Source organism: Talpa europaea, assembly GCF_964194135.1.
Source record: "Talpa europaea genome assembly, chromosome: 8".
NCBI classification, from domain to species: Eukaryota; Metazoa; Chordata; class Mammalia; order Eulipotyphla; family Talpidae; genus Talpa; species Talpa europaea.
In genome coordinates this window covers 44,061,991-44,082,302 of record NC_140075.1, presented here as the reverse complement: position 1 = coordinate 44,082,302, position 20,312 = coordinate 44,061,991, and the positions used below count along the sequence as shown (strand labels likewise).

At 33.1% G+C, this 20,312-nt stretch overlaps 1 protein-coding gene across 1 annotated transcript in view; it reads left to right on the top strand.

The window, feature by feature from the left end:
• The window catches only part of ZNF280D (zinc finger protein 280D), a gene marked incomplete at its 3' end in the record, with an annotated part of 85,268 nt that overhangs the window by 37,839 nt on the left and 27,117 nt on the right, over positions 1-20,312 (top strand). The window contains exons 13-17 of the mRNA XM_084241120.1: positions 287-594; positions 1,052-1,192; positions 7,459-7,521; positions 13,630-13,748; positions 14,217-14,253. Coding sequence (XP_084097246.1) covers positions 287-594; positions 1,052-1,192; positions 7,459-7,521; positions 13,630-13,748; positions 14,217-14,253 — 668 coding nt within the window. The remainder of the gene's footprint in view (positions 1-286; positions 595-1,051; positions 1,193-7,458; positions 7,522-13,629; positions 13,749-14,216; positions 14,254-20,312) is intronic.

The window sequence follows — 20,312 nt, the reverse complement described above, 5'->3', positions numbered from 1 at the left end:
TTTTAATATTCACATAATTTGCATTAACTCTTAATTATCCATTAATAATTTTGTTAACATATAACTGATATCAGTACAAAAATATAGTATTGCAAGTGAATAAATGTCAAGTTTAATCTCATTTCATTGGTATGGGCATTTTAGAATAAATGGAAGACTTAGCTAATTATAGTTTATACTTGTTCTTTTCAAAATATTTGATGTTTAACCTTTTGTTATACAGTGATATTTTTATACTAATGCAGTAATTACTTTTCTGAATCAAATATTATCTTCATTTTTGTAGGTTACTATTCGAGCTTCAGTTGGACCTGTTCAGTCAGGATCTTCTACTACACCTTCCATTAGTGCAAGCACTTCTACCCTTCAGCTCTCACCTCCAAGGACTAAAAATATAACTGCTAAAAATCCTACAAAATCTAATACAAACAAACATAATACAACTAAATCCAGTGCAAGTAAACCCAATGCAAGTAAGCCTATTGGAAATAAATCTAAATACAAATCAAAAATCTCTAATATGCAAAAGAAACAAAGCACATTGACTAGTAGCAATAAAAAAAGTAAAGTCAATACAGCATTGAGGAATTTAAGGTAATCTTTTATTCCTGAATACAATACTAATTTAATCTTATGTATTAAAATTTTAATATAAATTTGCCCGATTATGTACTCTTGTATATTTATATGCTATCACTTAAAGCATTAAGGTCAAGGAAATAATAAAAAGATACTTGTACAATTGCTGAACAGTACTTGAATTACTATGTTTTCTCTGTAATACTCATCTATCACATTGGTATTTTTTGTTGCACTTTCTCTTGTCATGTTTGAATTGGTTAATTCAACCCCTTTTACTAAAGTGAGAAACATTAAAATATTAACTTGTTTACACTTATTCTAGCTTATTGTTCAATAGCAGATTTTCAAATTATAAGTCTCTAAAGATAGTAATTTAAATACTTTGTCTCTTAATGAACAGAATAAGGCTCTTCCTTATTATTTTTGTTTTAAAATATATTGTCTATCATTTTCTTTATATTTTCACAAGGTATCATCCGGGAATTCATAAGTGCATTGAGTGTTGTTCTGAAGTACAAGATTTTGCAAACCACTTTCCTACATATGTCCACTGTAGTCTTTGCAGATACAACACTAGCTGTAGCAAAGCCTATGTAAATCATATGATGAGGTAAGATGAGTTAAACATTTATAATTACCAATTAAAATTATAGTTAAAATTTGTTTATGGGAAATAGTTATTCTACAAGAAACCAATTATTTTCTCTTAAAGGTATTAAAAGCTAAAAGCATCCAGCAGTAGGGAACTTCTAGGACAGTGTTTAGTACTACTTTTTAAAATTTTAAAATTTTATAACATTTTATAAAATTACTTGACATAAAATTGTAAGAACAGTTAGAATAATGAAATTAGGATAGGTTTCTTAGGGAAATAGCTTTTCCACTGGAATTATTTTTCCTATACAACTGTTAAAGATAAAAATTTAAATGTTTTAAATATATTTGCTAAATAAATACATGTAATTGCATGAGCATTATCCTCAATAAAGCAGTCACTTTGAGACTAGGATTTTCAATGATGTTAGCAACTATATTGGGTTGTTTCTTTCTATTTGTTCATCTATCCACTGAGCCATCTGTCCTTGCATTCATTCATTAAAATAAGAGACTATTGCAGTAATGTTGCCCTGTTGACATTCTTTCTCACTAATTTATTCAACTTAAATCGATTACCTAATTTTTACTATATCCAGAGATAGCCTCCACAGCCATATTTTCTTTGTTTCTCCATTAAAAGAGGTATCCTACAGGATTGATTTTTATTTAAAAAATAGTCAAAATTATTCAGATATAAAACTGTTGGGTTGACTATTCAAAGTGAGATTGTTTCATTTTTTAAAAAAATATAATTAATACATAACTAGTATGACCTTGTATTACTTTCTGGTCCTTATCAGTTACTCCCTTCAGGATTCTCCCACCTTTCTTAACTGTTTCAGCTTCTCTCACACACATTTCTCTCCTTGATGACTAGCCTGACCTTTTGGTATCCTTTTTTTCCCCTAGAAGAACTGGAGTATAGGCCAGAGGCATGGGGGGATTGATGTTGGTGGAGGGGTGGGGGAGGATTCACCAGAAATAGTGTGGGGAGTAGAACAGGCAGATTTACTGAAATTCAATGCTGAGGGGAGCAGCGGGCAAGACAGAAGAGGTCTGCTGTGCCATATGTGGATTAGCTTCCTGGGCAGGGATTAAACTCAGGCTGTAGTGGTAAAAGCACAGAGACTTAACCCCTAGGCCACCACTGAGGCCCCTATGCTACCCTGACTTCTTTCGTGCCAGCACTTCATATCTGTTTTTAAGTTTTTGTACCCCCTTTCTTATCTCTGTATCATTTAAATTTCATCATATACCTTGTCCATTTCCTTTGAATTCCTGTGACTTTTTAGAACTTTAACTTGCTTTTGCAGTTCTAAAGTCAGATGGGTATCTGACTTTATTTATTTTTCAATAATTTATTTTCTTACATCATTATTCTCCCTTCAGGTGTAGTCCTTGTAGTTCTCCTACCACCACAGCAACCATAAACTATCACCATAGTCCCTTGTGCTCATCCCACCTGTCACCTGTCACCCATCTAACTTTATAAACAACATCACCCTTGGGTCATCTGTTTGGATTGCTGCTTTGTTTTTGTTCTAGAATCCTTTTATACCTTTAGTCATGTTCACATAGCCTAAAGACCAAGGTGAAACATGAATGTCTTCCTCTTCTGAAATTTACATTCAGGTCTAGACCGCCAAATATTGCTTGATATGGTCATCTCTGACTTCATGATCTGTAGCTTTGATTGACTCCTGTCTTTAAGTACTTACTTATTTTCGCCTGAAATGTCTATTTAAAATGTTTTCTGTACTCTAAAATTCTTATTTCAGCCTTTTAAAAACCTGGCCTACTAATTACTCAGTTGGAGGTCATCCTTTTAATTAATCTTTTTTTAAAGATTGATTTATTTATGCATACAAGAGCTGGGATGTAGGCCAAAGGGGTGGGGAGTGAGAAGATTCACCAGAGACAGAGTAGGAAACAGAACAAGCAGACTGGCTGAAATACACTGCTGAGGGGAGCAACGGGTAAGACAGGAGAGGTCTGCTGCTCCATGTGCATATCTCCCGGGCCGGGGATCGAACTCGTGCTACAGATAGCTTGATAGTGCTGAGAATCCCTTACACCACCAGGGAGGCCCCCTTTTAGTTGAACCCATCACTTATCTCCTCTAGTTCTTTCACAACCTTTTTCAGTTAAGTTGCAACTTCATCTCTTCAATCTATCAGGTTCCTTCTCCTCACAAGCATATATAGATATTTTTTTAGGATGAGGAAGATTTGCCCCCACTGTCTACTTATTTTGTAACTGATCTCCCAGCTATATCCCAATACCCTCTTCCATTATGACATCCTGTCATTTTCCCCCCTCAAATCCTTTGCCTTTCTAACATGAATAGGATGAAGTTCAAGTTTTCTGGAGAATATGAGACCTTTCAATATCTAATTTCTAATTACCTTTTCAGATACTTCAACTATTACTGTTTTTAAATATCTCTAGATCTTGCTCTTTGCTTTACCTGAAGCAAGGAAGTAGGGACCTTTTTAACTGAAATGAACTTATATTAGGTAGTTTCTACTCCATCTACTTGCAATTTTCCTTACAACCACAAAACTTCTTATGTGTTATTATTAGTGCTTATCCTGTGGTAATTCTTTTTGAATATGTGTTTACTTGTTTAACACATAATTATTAGACATTTATTCTGTGCCAGCTGCTCTTTGTCTCCTTCCCCACCCCTTCTTATCCTACCATGAGGCACACAACTTGCCTTCTTTCTTATTACATCACCAGTCTCTAGTCTGTGTCTTAAAAATGGGAGTCAGACCATCATTATTTTTGAATGCTTAGGAAATTAATCCTTTTCTATTTCTTTGGAAATAAAATTGTTACTTCAAGATAATTAAGAATATATGGTCAGGGGTTCCCTGGTAGCAAAGGGGGTTAAGTCTCAGTGCAGTCTCTACCACAACCTGAGTTCCATCCCCAGCCAGGGAGCCAACCCACATACAGTATCTCGCCGGCTGCTCCCTTAGCAGTACATTTTGGAAATACGCCTGTTCTACTTCCTGCTCTCTCTCTGGTGAATCCTCTCACCCCCACACCTCTAGCCTATGCAGGCCAAATTCTTCTACGCAGTTGTTCTATGCAGAAATAAATTAAAAAACCTTTAAAAAATAAATAAAAGCATTAAAATATATATGGTCAAATGGATTTTTTTTCTCAACAGTCTTATTCATACAGTTTTTACTAATTCACCTATTTTAAGAGAACAGCTTCACAAGTTTTGATATTTATGGATAGTCATATAACTAGGTGGTAAATTTTTAAATTCTAGGTTTTAACATATTTTTACTGTATTTTAATAAAAGCCTTAACTTTTTCCCTATTTCCTTATTTCTGTATTATATTAATAACTATGCAAATCTAATAGAAAGAAGGGTAGTTTTTATTTCCTTTTTATTTGTGAGCAGCAGATTCACTTTTCCATTCCTATCATACACATGGAATTTGTGTAATATAAATAAAGAGGCAGTGCAAATCTTTTCTTTAAAAATAGGGATACCTAAATTAAAACTGCATTCAGACAATTACAGTGTTAAAGTTATCAACATTTTATTGAGATGTAAGTTTTAAACAGAAGTGGAAGCCATCAAAAAGACCCTAAGTGTATTCTTTCCCTTTTTCCTGACCAATAGATAAATAAACCAAAACATGATCTGAGGAGAAAGAGAAAATAAATTTGTAAATTTACTTTTAAATCTCATTTTAAAAATAATTTATTTTGGTTCACTTTGGGGAATGAGATAAAATCTTGGTCTCTTTCCGCTGAGGAAACACAGTTGTGTGTATAAATTTTTGCACACATTTTCAGTTTTAAGTGCTTCCCAACTCCCTCTGTGCTCTTCTAAAATGTTCATTTAATAATTTTTGTAGTGATGTCTTGGATTTGTAAAGTCTTTAGTAGTAGTTATCCCAGATTGAAGAAATGACTAGTAGAAATCTTCTGAGGATATTCTCTGGATTATAGCTAGTCAACAGATTTCTTTTCCCCTACATACATGAAGGTTACCTTGTACTCTGAGAGTGACCATTCACTTAGTATATTGGCTACTTTGGGTCTTCTAGTACAAGTTAGGGTACTAGTACTCAAACTTTAGTTTGTGTAAGAATTTTTAGAAAAAATTTTTAAAACCAGATTCTGGGCCCCACTACCAGAGATTAGTTCAGTAAGTATGAGAGGTACAAGACTTTGATATTTCTAAATAAGCTTTAAGATGATACTGATGATGTTAGTCTATGGTTCCACTTTTAATAATACTGTGCAAACCTAATCTTGGCTTTTTAGTACATGAAAATTTTCCCTTACTATATTTATTTATCTTAATTGAGGTACTATTTGATATCTTCATCAGGTGTTGCCACCATAGTGCACCCAACCAAGTCAGCCCTAGTCCACCACCATAGTCCATTGTACTTTCTTCCCTCTTTGTTCTTACTCTTCCCCAATCTTGGTGCTTCAGTTCTTTAGTCAGCCATCAAGGATTAGTTTTTAAGCTGGCCTTTATCTGACTCTGAAATTAGTTTAGTTACTTTATATTCCACATATTAATGACATCCTCCAGTATTTTTCTTTTTGTGACTTATTTCAGTTGTCATTATCCCTTCCAGCACCATGTTGCCACAAATTGCATGAGATTACTATCTCTTTTAATTGCTATGTAATATTCCAGCATGGATATATACCATATCTTGATCCATTCATCAATTTGGAGGAACTTAGGTTGTTTCCAGTTTGGCTATTATAAATAGTGATGTAACAAATTTGGGAGTGCAAGTTTCCTTTCAAATTAGTGCTTTTTTAATTTTGGGGGTGGATACCTAATTAGTGGGTTGAATGGAAAATCAATTTTTAATGTTCTGAGACACTTCCATACAGTTTTCCATAAGGGCTGAATCAGTTTGCATTCCTGCCAGCAGTGTAAACGGTTTCCCTTCTCTCTACATCCTCACCAGCATGTGTTATTTCTGGTCTTTTCTATGAGGGCCGTCCTCACAGGTGTGAGATGCTATCTCATTTTGGTCTTGATTTGCATTTCTCTAATAAGAAGTGATGGTGAACAATTTTTCATGTGTTTGTTTGCAGTCTGAATGTCTTGTTTGGAGAATTGTGTCTTTAGTTCTTCTGCTCATTTTTTGATTGGATTATTTGTTTTGTTTTTGTAAAGTGTTATGAGTTCTTTGTATGTCTTTGTTTATCAGTCCCTTGTCAGATGTATGGTATGCAAACATTTTTCCCATTCAGTAGGGTGTCTCCATTTTATTGTTTCTTTTGCTGTGCAGAAGCTTTTTAGTTTGATGTAGTCTCAGCTGTTTATGTTCTCTCTTATTTTCCTTGCTATTGGTGATGAGTCCCTAAAGGCATCACTAAAGCTTGTGTCATGAAATGTTTTGCCTGTGTTTTCTTCTGTGTATTTTATGGCTTCAGGTTTTACTTCCAAGCCTTTTATCCATACTGAATTGATTTTTGTGTATGGTGCGAGCTCATGGTCTAGTTTCATTCTTTTGCATACAGCTGACCAGTTTTTAAACACCATTTATTGAAGAGGCTATCCATGTTCCAGTGTATGTTCTTGACTCCATTGTCATGGATTAACTGTCCATATAGGTGTAGGCTTATTTCCTTATTTTTAAAAGGGTTTGTAAGAACTGTTATCATTAGCTACAAAGTTTAATTGGTAGTTTTCTGTTCTGTGCTTAGGGGAAGCATTGTTTTAGCTCCTGAGTTCCACTTTATTTTGGTTTTATAAAACCTCTACTAATAATTGCTAAGAAGTCTCTAAGTGTTAGATTTAGAGAGTGGCATTTAGCTCAAGGACTATTTACAAGATCATTTGCATTCTATACTCCTAGCCCCATACAAGCATATTAAAATTGGAAATTGATAAAAATTAAATAATGACTACTATTGATAACCATTCACATTATAGCAAAAATGTTTCTACCAAAATTTTTGATTGTTTTCAGTTCTCAACAAATGGAAAAAATGAATTTCATATGCTTTAGTTTTGTTTTTTTAAAAAAACCTGAGAATTTAATTTTTTTACGTGACTTACTTATCATATAAGAATATGCTTCAGAAAATACTTGTCATAAGAAAATAAATATAAGTAAAATGGAATATAAGGTGTAGTGTTGACTTAGAGATAACAAACATCTTGTTATTTATATTATACTCAAAGTAGAAACTTAAGTATAGAATTTAAGTATAGCTATAAATTAATATAAAATACTACATAATAAAATTAATAAAATCTGTTTTGTCTCTAGCTTTCATAGTAACCGTCCAAGTAAAAGGTTTTGTATTTTTAAGAAGCATTCAGAAGATCTCAGGTAACTGTATTTTTTTCATTATTTCTATTAAAAAATTATGTGAATTAAATTTTTATATAACATCTTTATTGAGAATAGTTTATATTAAATGCTTGTAACTAATGCATTTAATTTGTATAGTTAGTTTTCAGTATATTCTCAGAGCTATGCAGTCATCACTATGGTTAAATTTTAGTACATTTTTGTCATACTAGAAAGAAACTCTGTACCCACTAGTGGTCATCCTCACTTTCTTCACTTTCCTCCCAACCCTAAGCAATCTCTAATTAACTTTCTCTCTATATAGATTTTCTTGTAAATGGAATGATCCAATATGTGATCCAGTGTGGCTGACTTCATTCACTTACTATTATATTTTCAAAGTTCACCTGTGTTGTAGCCTCTGTCTAACCTTTTAATTGCTGAATAAATAAATGTATTTTAAATTTTTGTTTAATTTTTATTTATTTATTGCTGAATATTGTATAGCTATACCATAGTTTATTTATCATTTAGAGTATTTTAATTTTGAAGCCATTATGAATATTGCTGTTATAAACATCTGTGTACAAGTTTTTGTCTGGCCATGTCTTTTCATTTCTCTTTAGTATATATTCAGGATTGGAGTTTCTGGGTTATATGGTTACTGCTGTGCCTTTGAAGAACTGCCTGCTTTTATAAAATTCCTAAATTATTTTACATTCCCAACAGTTGAAGTTTCTAATTTCTCCACATCTTTGTCAGCATGTGTTATTTCTTTATGATTTGAGCTGTCCTAGTGGGTGTGAAGTGGTATCTCTTTGTCTTTTATTTTTAACCTGGTGTCAAAATGCCCAATTTTGGAAAGCTCAGTGATTGTTACTGCACATTACAGAGTTCTACTCATTATATCCTTAAACTAGAGGTGTGATTAGGTTTTTATCCTCTTGGTAAGTTTGTTTCAGTAGTGGTATCAAGATGAAATCTTCATACATTTATATTGCAAAAATGAGAACAAAAATAAGGCTTTCCAGTAATATTTGAACATTTAAAAAGATAACCTAAGATACCTGTGAAAATGAATAAGACTTTTTCAGTTTTGGAGTTAATTTATTAAATCCCTGGAATCCTTAGACTTTGTGTATAGTCTTCATAATTCTTACTTTTTTCTTTTTCAAATAATAAGTGCTTATAACTTACTAATGTTCAGTAAAAATAGTTGATGAATATTTCTGAAGACACTAATAATTAACTTTGGTTGTACCTACTATATACCATTTTTTTATATTCTGATGTCATTAGCTGCCATTTTTTGTTATTTGTTTTGCTCATTTTGCCATTGCTACCTGTAATATCAATGTCTTTGCTCTGTCAAGCTAATTTATAGAGATAAATTTAGCTACTACTTGTTTTGATGTTTTAGGTTAGTGGATATAATGGACATTTTTTTTTTTAAGATTTATTTTATTAATTTATCCATACAAGAGCTGGGGTGTAGGCCAGAGGTGCAGGGGTTGGGGAAGTGAGAGGATTTACCAGAGACAGAGGGGAGAGCAGTACAGGAGTATTAACTGAAATACACTGCTGAGGGGAGTAGTGGACGAGACAGGAGAGGTCTGCTGCACCATATGGGTTATCTCCCTGGCCGGGGATCGAACTCTGCTGCAGTGGCGGCATATAGCTTCGTAGTGCTGAGACTTTATCCCTTGAGCCACCAGGCAGGTCCCCTATAATGGACATTATATCTCAGTTCCTTTGCATTTATTATTCCCTATAACCAGTTTGTTCTTCCCCACGTTTCTGATTGGTCAGGTTCTTTATTACTATTCTGATAAGTGAACCTTTCTTTGGCTACTTGATTTAAAATTGTTTCCTCTGCCTTATGATTCTTTCTACAATTCCTGTTTCCTTTTAATGTTTAATTTTTCTCTAAATCATCTTTCATCATCTGATGTGTTATATGTATCTTTTTTTCTGTGACCTCCAAAATTCAAATGGCTTGAATCTTTGTCTATACCAAACATTGATTAGTACCTAGCATATAGCAGTGGTTCAGTAAATACGTGCTGAATAAGTTAATGCATGTGTTGAAAATGACGTATGTAGACAATAGGTCCCATCTATGATGTTAGACCAGTAGCTCACAGGGAAACAAAAATTTGATTTTTTAAAATATATTAGATGCGTTTTTAAAAAGATTTACTGAATTCAAAAATATCAATTAAGCTATGTTAGATGTTACTAAAAATTTTTATGAGAAAGAATATTCAAAAGATGAGATTTTTGTTTTTTACTTCACTGTTGTCAAGCTCAGGTGTGTATTTGGTTTCTAAATGAACTTTATAATTTTAAAGGTCTGGAATGTTTTTCTCTCAACATGAAAATTGATCAATTTCTATAATGTAGCATAGTATATGTAACAATTTTTGTAATTAGAATGGCATTTTCATTCTTTAGGTACTTATTAACTATTATATACAAAATGTAGCAGATTCTATAATATAGAAATGATGAAGATGTCTTACAACCAATTTTCAGGGAATGTAAAGTTTATTGGGTTAGATAAGGAATGATAATGCAAGAAGAATTTAATAGGTATGTAAGGATTATTTATTTCAAAGGAGAATGATCTGTATGAGTGTTAGGTATACTTGAATATTGTTTATACTGACAGAAGCAGCACAGGGGCATTTGAGTGGGAAGAAATAACATGAATAAAAGGGTAGAGATAAAAAAAAAAGGATAAGTTTTCAGAGGGAAGTGCTAGTAGAAAACCGGATGGAGCATGAAGTTTGTAAGTAATAAGTTTATTAGTAATAAATAAACTTTATTAGTAATAAATAGAAGTTTATTAGTAATAAATAGAAGTTTATTAGTAATAAGATTGAAGTCTGGAGCAGTAGTTTTGAGCTTAGAGCCAGATTGTGAAAGCTTTGAAAATAAGGCTAACTTGTTTGAACTTAATCTTGAGGCATTAGAAAACAATTGACGTTTTATATAGAAACTATAGATGTTTTATATCAGTGATGCTGAAGGAAGGTTAAATTAAAGATAGCCTTTTTTCACATCTTCAACAATAGAATGAGTTATAGATGCATGAATCCTCTAGATTATGATTGTGATAGCGATAGTAGTCATGAATGATTTAGTAAAGACCTGTTTAAATGGTTAGGTGGCATCATAGCATCTTTAAGAATATGGGCTCTGGAATCAAAGTGCTTAATTTCAAATTTGTCCTAACTTTTCTAATTGTATGTCCTTGATAGATTAGACAAATTAAATCTGTCCTTTTAAAAAAGGTGATGAATTATATAGGACATACCTTTCTGGGTTGCTCTTAAATTTAGATGACTTATATGTCAGAAATCATTAGTCTGACATAAAATAAGTATTCAATAAGATTTTTTTAAAGATTTATTTATGCACTCAAGAGCTGGGGTACAGGCCAGAGATCCGAGCGGGTGAGAGGACTCACCAGAGACAGAGTAGGGAACAGAACAAGCAGACTGACTGAAGTACACTGCTGAGGAGAGCAGCGGGAAATACAGGAGAAGTCTGCTTTGCCATGTGGGTTGCTCACTGGCCAGCTGGGATCGAACTTGTGCTTCAGAGGCTGCAGATTGCTTCATAGTGTGGTGCTTAACCCTTTGCGCCACCACTGAGGCCCTCAATACGTTTTTTTTTTTTTTTTAAGATTTATTTTTATTTATACAAGCAATGGGTACAGTCAGAAGTGCGGGAGGGTGAGAGAATTCACCAGAGCCAGAGCGGGGAGCAGAGCAGGCAGAAGGACCGAAGTACACTGCTGAGGGGAGCAGCTGGCGGCAGGAGAGGTCTGCGCGCCATGTGGGACCCTCCTCCTCCTCCGGTGACCGGGGAGCAGCCGGGGATCGAACCGGCGCTGCAGAGGCTATGAGCAGCTTCGCAACCCAGCACTCAACCGCTGCGCCACCGGGGAGGCCCTCAATACGTTTTTAATACTATAAAATGTTTGACATGTTGACTGTACTAAGGAAGAAAAGGGAAAAAAAAAATAGTCATAGTTAGAGCTTTATTGTCTAAGGAAATGTCATGAAAAAGATCAGTCAGGAGTTGATATGGAAAGAAAATACATCATTTTAGTTTTATGAAAGTAGGCTTGATGGGCCAGTGTGACTTTCAGGTGTAAACACACAGCAGGCTGTTAGAATGGAACTCCCGAGAAGAAAGAAATCTGAGGTCTTCTGTTTTATTTGCATATTGGTAAAATACGTAAAATATTTTAAATATATGATGACCTTCAAAAGTATATTTATGCTGTGCTAATAAATTGACAATGGCAATGATCACTTACATGGCTTTTTTTGTTTGTTTTCATCTAAGCAAAAGTAATTTAATAGCAGAATGCCAAAGAATCTCATGGACCCTAAAGACAAGGAGATACAACCAGAACAAATAAAGGAAATAAAAAGCCAGTAATAGAAAGTTACTAATGAGGATTTTCTCTAGTTTGACCTGCTGAGTCAAGATGATACTGTCTTTATTTTCTCTGTACTTGGGTTCCATTCTCCTTTTCTCTATACAGATCAGCTTTCTATGTTTAAGACCCAAACAGTATTCCCAGCCTTTCACATTTTCCCATATTCAAATCCCAATTGCAAATCCATATTTAAAAGAATTCTTTAATTAGGTGTCCCACCACTGCTCCAGTTAACTCTTTTTAGTGGAATAGCTACCTCTTAACATTCAGACTGCTTTTAGTGTCTGTGAGAACAGTTTGTTCATAGAAAAAAATGATAGTTATTAAAGTTAAGTATTGAAGTTTTAACTTTCCTTAAATTTTAATGTTTAACTTAAAAATATTCCCTTTAGAAATCTAGTACCTTTTAATAACTTTAATTAATGTTTGATAAAATTCATGTAAGTTGAGCAAACTAAAATTATTTAAACATTTCCATTAACTTAGCATTATTTATATGTTTATATATTTGATATTGTTTTATGTGGCATTTTAAATGCTTTACCCAACAAACTCCCAAGTGCTTAACTCTGATAAATATATTAAACTTTATTGTCTTTATGAGTTCTCTGAAGCATTCCATATTTTGGAAGGTTTAATAATATTTTAAAATAACTTTGAACTAAAAGGCAAAAGTTTATGCACATTTTAAATTAGACTCTTTGAATAAGTGTCATATTGTAATAGGTCAATTTTTTTTAAAGATTTATTTATTTATACAAGAACCGGGGTACAGGCCAGATGCATGGGAGGGTGAGAGGATTCACCAGAGACACAGCAGGGATATGTCAATTATTTTTAAATACTTCAAATAGTAAGTGCTACGTAGTTTGAGTCCCTGAGTATAAAAACCATCCTGAAATCAACAAAAAATATTGATGACCATGGGAATTTTTTCCTATATTTTTGAAAATTTACAATCTTTGTATATTTTATTTAAAACTACAACACTTAATGATTTTTTTAAGGGAAAGAATAGTTTAGATTCCATTACAAGTGGACCTATATGCTGAAGAACTCAAGCTTTCGATTCCAATAGTGAATTACCTACTTCAGTTAAAGTGTAGATGGTTGTTATGAGTATCAAATGAAAAAAATAGTATTTCAGAAAACCAATGTTACATAATTGGTGGCAGCTATAAGATCTATTTTAAAATCTTCACCTTTCTCTTCTAATTTGTCTCCTCACCTAAATCAAAGTCTAGGGTGTAAACTCTGTTAAAGCACAGGTTGCTTTTTTTGATCATCATAATATTCATGATATCTAGTAGTATTGGTATGGGTAGAAACACCTTAGAAAATAAGTACTGAATGAATGAATACTGTACCCCCACCTTACAGATGGGTAGAGGCACAGGTAGATAGTGACTGTTGAAATGATGCAAGTTGTTAGTGGAGCCAAGACTAATTGCTTGTCGCTGAGCTTTTAGCAATTGGTATGAGAGTTAAAAGTTTATAAAGCAAAAATACTCTCTATAAGTAAATTGGACATGGCTATGCCATTTTCAACAGAATCACTTCAGTTGCTTCAAAAATGTTAGTGATAATTATAATGCAGAAAGCAAATTATGGAAAAATAATCACTGAATTTGTGTATGGATTTTTTATGAAAGGTAAAAACCTTTTATACTATTTGCTTTTTTTTTTTGTAGGGGCATTACTCTAGTGTGCCTTAATTGTGATTTCCTAACTGATGTTTTTGGCTTAGATAATATGGCTACACACTTAAGTCGACATGAAACTCATACTTGCCAAGTTGTATTAGAGAAAGGTATGTATATGTAATTGTGTTTCTTTGGATTTTTTAATTTATTCCAGTATTTTTGCTCACCCACAGTATGGGCTCTTTAATAAATCATTGTTTTCACTCACCTTTCATATACTGTTTTTTAATTTTGTTTTACATATATTTTACATCATTCTTCCTTTTTGTTCAATGTATGCTTTCTCCTCTTACTTGTAGTCCCCGTAAAATTCCCACCACCACTTCACCCTTGCACCATCAACACAGTCCCTTGTGCTCTTCCCTCCCTTTTTTTGATCCCTACCCTACAGAATGCCTATGATTTATAATTGCCTGTTAATTTTGTTTTTTTATTTATTATAATTTTTTTTTTCCTGATCCCTTATTTGGTTCCCTTACATTCCTCCTATAAGTGAAACCATCCAGTATTTTCTTTTTCTTTCTGGATTATGCTCATATGCTGTTTTAAATATAAAATTTTTCTTCTAATTTCAGTTTCTATTTGTATCCCAACTTCTGAACATCTTTCTGAGTAAGTTTAATTTTTATTCAGTGCATTTTATGTTGATGGATTTTAGCATTATTGCATTTTAAAATGTATCATTAATAGAAATGAAAATTATTAAAGTATTTTGTTTTTTTGTTTTTTTTTTAAAGCTGCTTGTTGAAATAGGTTCCTGCTCTATGGAGCTCGTGACCTGGTGCAAGACAAGTTGGAATTTCCTAAGTTCAAAGTTCTGAGATGTTTTCTTACACAAAGGCAGTTAAGCAGCCAAGTTCATGACACTAGCTCTCATTACTCAGCTCTTTTCAGCTTCAAATGGGACTAGATCCTTATTCCACCTTATCTTTGTGTCAGGTTGACATATCTTAACACGTATTTTTTTTTTTTCTGCAGTTGGCTTTCTCCAATAATAACTTTTCGTTGCTATGATCATTTCTTACTTTGCTTAAAATAATTTGTGTTTTTCTCTGCTGTATTCAGAATAATACATTCCAAATGATATGGCTGTTTGTCTTTTTGTCTGTTTTGTCTGCTTTCTTAATTTCTTATAAGTCTTAAGTTTTTAGGCCAGATGACTGTCTTTTTCCTCATTCGTTGTCTGTCATTGTGCTATTTTTCTTATTTTTCAGATGCAGAAGCAGCCCAGAGATTTCAAAAAATGTCCAGGGTACACCTAGACAGTGTCCCCCTTCGATGGACACAACTGATGCCTGTTCTCTCTTTCCAAGAAATATGAATAATTTCACTGTGGGACCTTCTCTAAGTTGTGGTCTCAAGAAATCAGATCTTGGGGAGACTCCCTTTCTTCATTGCTGGCCTCCCATAAGGCTAATGCTGATTTAGCCAGAGGTTGCCTCAAAGCCCACCAAATTGAGCACAAGTTCCCACAGGGGCTTTGGCTGTTCATCTAAAGCTTATGGGTCACTTCTACTAACCAGGAAAAGCCTATCAGAGTAATGCTTCAATATCCAAGTTGAAGTTAAGTCATTTTGACTGCTTGATACCTTTTAATCTTTCTCTAGTTAAAATGCAGTTCAAGGAATACAAAAACTGGTTATTAGAAAAACCATGGTTACTTTTATGTCCTTGGAACAACAGGTTTCTACAATTATGTTCTAAAACTGTAGTTATTTGTACTGTCATTTAAAATATATTACCCAATATTAACTCTGTAGTTTTCAGCCATACCAATTCTCAAGAGTTTTTATTTTTTAAAAAATTTAATTTTAATAACTTGGTTTTGTTCTTCAAATTTATTGATACCTACTTTATGATGTCTATTTTATATTCCTTAAAATTGTTGAATGTTTGCTTTGTTTTGTTAATAACTCCAAGAGATTTCCCTAGAATTATCTGCATATTCCCTATAGTTGCCTATTTATAACTTCTTAATTTGGCTTTTGTTCAGTCAAATTAAGCCACTAGACATTATTTTATCCTCTGCCTTATTTTAGTATTATTACTAGTAGTGTCTTAATTGTGAGTTCTAAAGTATAAAGAATTGGCAGAGTCTCTTCTTGCAGACTTAAAAGAAGTTTTAATGTTACTTATTTACTTAGTCATAAATTTAGTTCTTTTGGGTGAAGGTAACATGCAAAAAATATGTGGGCCTATAATGCACTTGTTTCTTTCATTTTATACACACACACATCTATATTTACACATATGTATATTTAAAAATTTTGACATTTGTTTTAGTTACACTGACTATAGAGCTAAACAGTTTTGATGTTATTTATTCTTAATAAAAAATTATATTGTTTAAGTGCCTCAAGAATTATTTACTAGTAAATAATTTTATATAAAAGCTATAGGTTTTATTATAAAGATAGGAACATTGCTTTAATTGTTTTATAGAAACCTTATTTGACCTGCAAAATGAGAGATATCTATTTAGTGTGTTTCACTTTTACCTGCAGCACAATTGTAAGGTCACTAATTATACTATACCATTTTCTTGAATTTTAAAGCCAAGCAAATTGTCTTTTATTATTTTGGTTGCCATAAGGATAGGCAATCTCTGAAACAATGATTCAATCAAGTTTTTTCTTTTAAAATTAGAACCTCTTCAGTTTTACTCTGAATCAGACTTAAAGCAAATTTAGATGACTATTACATAAAGTGCTCTTTCCAATTAATAATCAGAGTTGAATTTTTTAGTTTTAATTCCCAAACTAATTTTTACTGTAAATGAATGATTTTTCTAGAAGCTCCAAAAAGTGACTTGTTTTTTGTAAGTGGACTTGGTGATACACTAGTCTTCATTTCCTTTTTGTCTCTAAGAATTTCATCATTCACCCTCTTTCTATCCAGTGTTTAAAAATACATTAAAATTTGCCCAGAAACAGCAATCTCTTTCTATTTTAACATAAGTTCCTTTTTTATTTAGCGATATTTGCTCTACTTAGTTCATAGTTAAAAATATGATAAAAAAATGTAGATATACTGCCTTATTTTTTTCCATAAGGCTACTTTGTAGTTTATATATCATGTTCATTTTCTTAGCTTAAACTCTTAGAGGTTCTACCACATTAAGTTCCTTATTTTAAAGTCAAATAAAACAGTTAAGGCAATTAATATAAAATTTGCTTATTATAGGCAATTGGTTGAATTTTGATTTGATGCTAGTAAGTTTTAGCTTCAGTATGAACCCTCTTTACCACAAGTTATTCTAAATAATTTATTCACCTCATCAGGCTTTTGGTTACTGCTGAATAAAAAATTAAATTGGTTTGAGTCCATCACCATTCCTAGGAAAAATGACTCCTAAACTACAGAGGCTTAGATTCCTGCCCTATATTTGTCATGTGTTTTTTTTTAAGATTTATTTATTTATGCATACAAGATTGGGGTACAGGTCAGAGGTGCAGGGGGTGAGAAGATTCACCAGATACAGAGTGGGGAGCAGCACAGATGGATTGACTGAAATACACTACTGAGGGGCGTAGTGGACGAGTCAGGAAAGGTCTGAGCCATATGGATAGCTCCCTGGCTGGGGATCAAACTTCTGCTGCAGTGGCTGCAGACAGCTTCATAGGTTGCATCTTAACCCCCTGTGCCACCAGAAAGGCCCCATATTTTTGTTATATTTTGACAAAGCACCTTCCTTCTTTGGTTCTCATTTACTAGTTAACAAATAATTTTTGTGCATTACTTTGTGTCTGGCACCTTTCTAGGTGCTAGAAAAATGGACTGAAATTAGTCATGAAAGACAATAGAAAATATATAACATATATCATGTTAGATGGTAGTGAGTACTATGGAGGAAAAAAAGTAGGCAAGGCAGTAAAGATAATAAATAAAGTAAAATAAATAAGTAAAGGTAAAAAAATTAAGTGAAGAAAAGGAGTAAGTAAGGAGGGGGTGAGAGATCCAAGGCTGCCATTTAAAATTTGGTGGTCAGAGGTGGTGGCATATGGGGGACTTGGTATTGGAATGACTATGGCAGCAAACCCCAAAGTGATCTTAGTTGTAAATAAAAAAAAAATAAAATTCAGCATCAGGTGAGAAAGATTTAAGTAAAGACTTAAAGGAGTAAAGAAAATTAGATATTCTAAAAACAACCAAAAACTCCAAGAAGGAACAGCTAGTGTAAAAACCCTGAATTGTGATTATGTCTGATTTAGTCAACTGTAATCGTGTGAACAAGAAGAACTGTAGGAAAGTGGGGCCTGTGAGGTAGTGTGGGCCATGTCTTATATACCTGTAGACATTGTAAGGAATTTGACTCCTATTCTGATAAGAAGCCATAGATTTTGATAAGAGAAGTGTTATACCACAGTAAAAATCACAATCAACAAAACTTCTTAAATTCAGAAATGTGTTACTATTACTCTAGCTGCTCTGTCGAGAGAAAACTATAGAAGAACATGGGCAGAATTAGGGAAATAATTTAGGGGGGTTATTGTAATAACCCAGGTAGGAGATGATGGGGGCTTAGGTTAGGACACTAGCAGTGTAGGTGGTAACTGGCTTAATTCTGGATATCTTTTGAAATTGTTGACAGTTTGGATATAAAGTGTGAGAGATAGAAAGTGTTGAGGTTGATCCACAGTTTTTAGTCTGAGCAACTAGAAAGATGGCATTGATTTTTAACTGAGATGGGGAAGACTAGTAGGGGTAGATCTGGAAGGGAAATTGAGGATTTTCATTTGGAATATGTTTTTTTTTTTTGAGACATTGATTAGCTGTTAGTCATTTGCATGTATGAGTTTAAGGGAGTGTTCTAGACGATGCACATCATTTAATATTTTTAAATGTCATGGAAATGAATATAAGTAAAACTGGGAAAATCAGTATGCCACATCTCTGTCAATATCCTGGCTGGGATATTTATGTAGGATCATTTTGTAAAATATTTTCACTGGGGTAAACTAGACAAAGGGTACGTGGCATCTCTCTCTGTTATTTCTTACCACCTTGTGTGGATATGCTATTGTCCCAAAAGACAGCATTTTAAAAAAATTATATATATAAATATATAACATAATTTTTCACTTTATAACAATGTTTGCTTTCTTTTCTCAGGTGTAGTCCCCATAGAATTTCCACCACCAGTTCACCAGTGCACCATCACCATAGTCCACTGTGCTCTTTGCTCCCTCATTTTGATCCCTCCCCCTACCTTCCCCTGCAGAATGTATCTGATTTATAGTTGTCTATTTTTGTTTTGTTTTGTTATTTTTCTATTGTTACTATTTTTTCCCTGATGCCTTATTTGGGTTCTCTTATATTCCTTCTAGAAGTGAAGCCATCTGATATTTTTCTTTTTCCTTCTGACTTATTTCACTAAGCATAATCCCTCTAGCTCTATCCATATTGCTGTGAGTGGCATGAGTTCATCTTTTTTGATTGCCAAAAGATAACATTTTAAAAGTCATGGGGTTGTATGAGATCACCAATGGATGTAGTAGAGACAAAGAAAGGGAGAGTTCTACAGACTGAGCTCTGGGAAATCTGATAGTAAAAGGTAATGAAGATAAGAAATTGGCAAAGGAGACAAAAAGAATGTCCAGTTTTGTGGGAACAAAACCACTGTGTCCTTGGAGCCCCAGTTACCCTATTTGTAAAATGTGGGCTCTGACATGTCCTAGAGTTCTGGGATTCTGTTACTCAATATTCATTATACCTACATATCATGATTTGTTCTTATGAGGAGATAAATTCTGAATGCCATATGTGCTTATCCCCAGGAACAGAAACAGGGATTCTGTTGACCTTGAGAAAAATGTCCATGTTACTTTCAGCAGGTTTTCACTCTCTACAAAATTTCTCTAGAAAAAGTAATTCTATTACCTTTTTATAAAAGAAGGCAATTAGGTCAATATTTCCCAAATTGTACTTTGGGAATGAAAGTGGGGGAAAGTTTCCATAGTCAAATAAATTCAGGAAATGCAAGCTAAAATTAAATAAATGATTCTATATGCTTTTTATGCTATATGTGACCTATGAATATCTATGAGAATATTTGACTTTTGAACTTTTTTCTTTAGTATTTATTAACTTCTTGATATTAATCTCCAGAGAATAGTGCATCGAATGCAGATCTAGATAATCATTTTTCAGATTTTCTGAATTGGGAAATAAAGAGTAGTTGTGCAGAATGTTGACTGAGATTTGTACAGTGTTCACTAAGATGGACACCTAGACATTTCACTCCTGTTTAGGAATCACTTGTAAGGTACAGTTTATAACTAAGTGTTAACAATGTACATTTTCACATTTTTAGAAGCTGTATCAAAAAAAAATTGTAACCTAATTATTAGTGTTTGTAAAAATCAATTACATTCATAGAAAAGACCAGTTATTAGCTTATATCTACTTGATTGTAGCAACAAGGGATATTATTGGAGGATATGATTACTTAAATGATTTCACACCAAGATTTCCAAAAGGTTGATAACTCATAAGTGTATCTTCTCTCTGTAACTCTTCATGTTTAGCTTATTGATCTATCCACTTACCTGCTTTTCTTGATACTATAACTATTTCTAGCCTTTCACTATCTGTTAAGGATTTTCTTATTGATAGTTTTACTTCCTGCTTAAATAGTATCAGGAGATCTTCCTTGATAATAGCATTAGAAA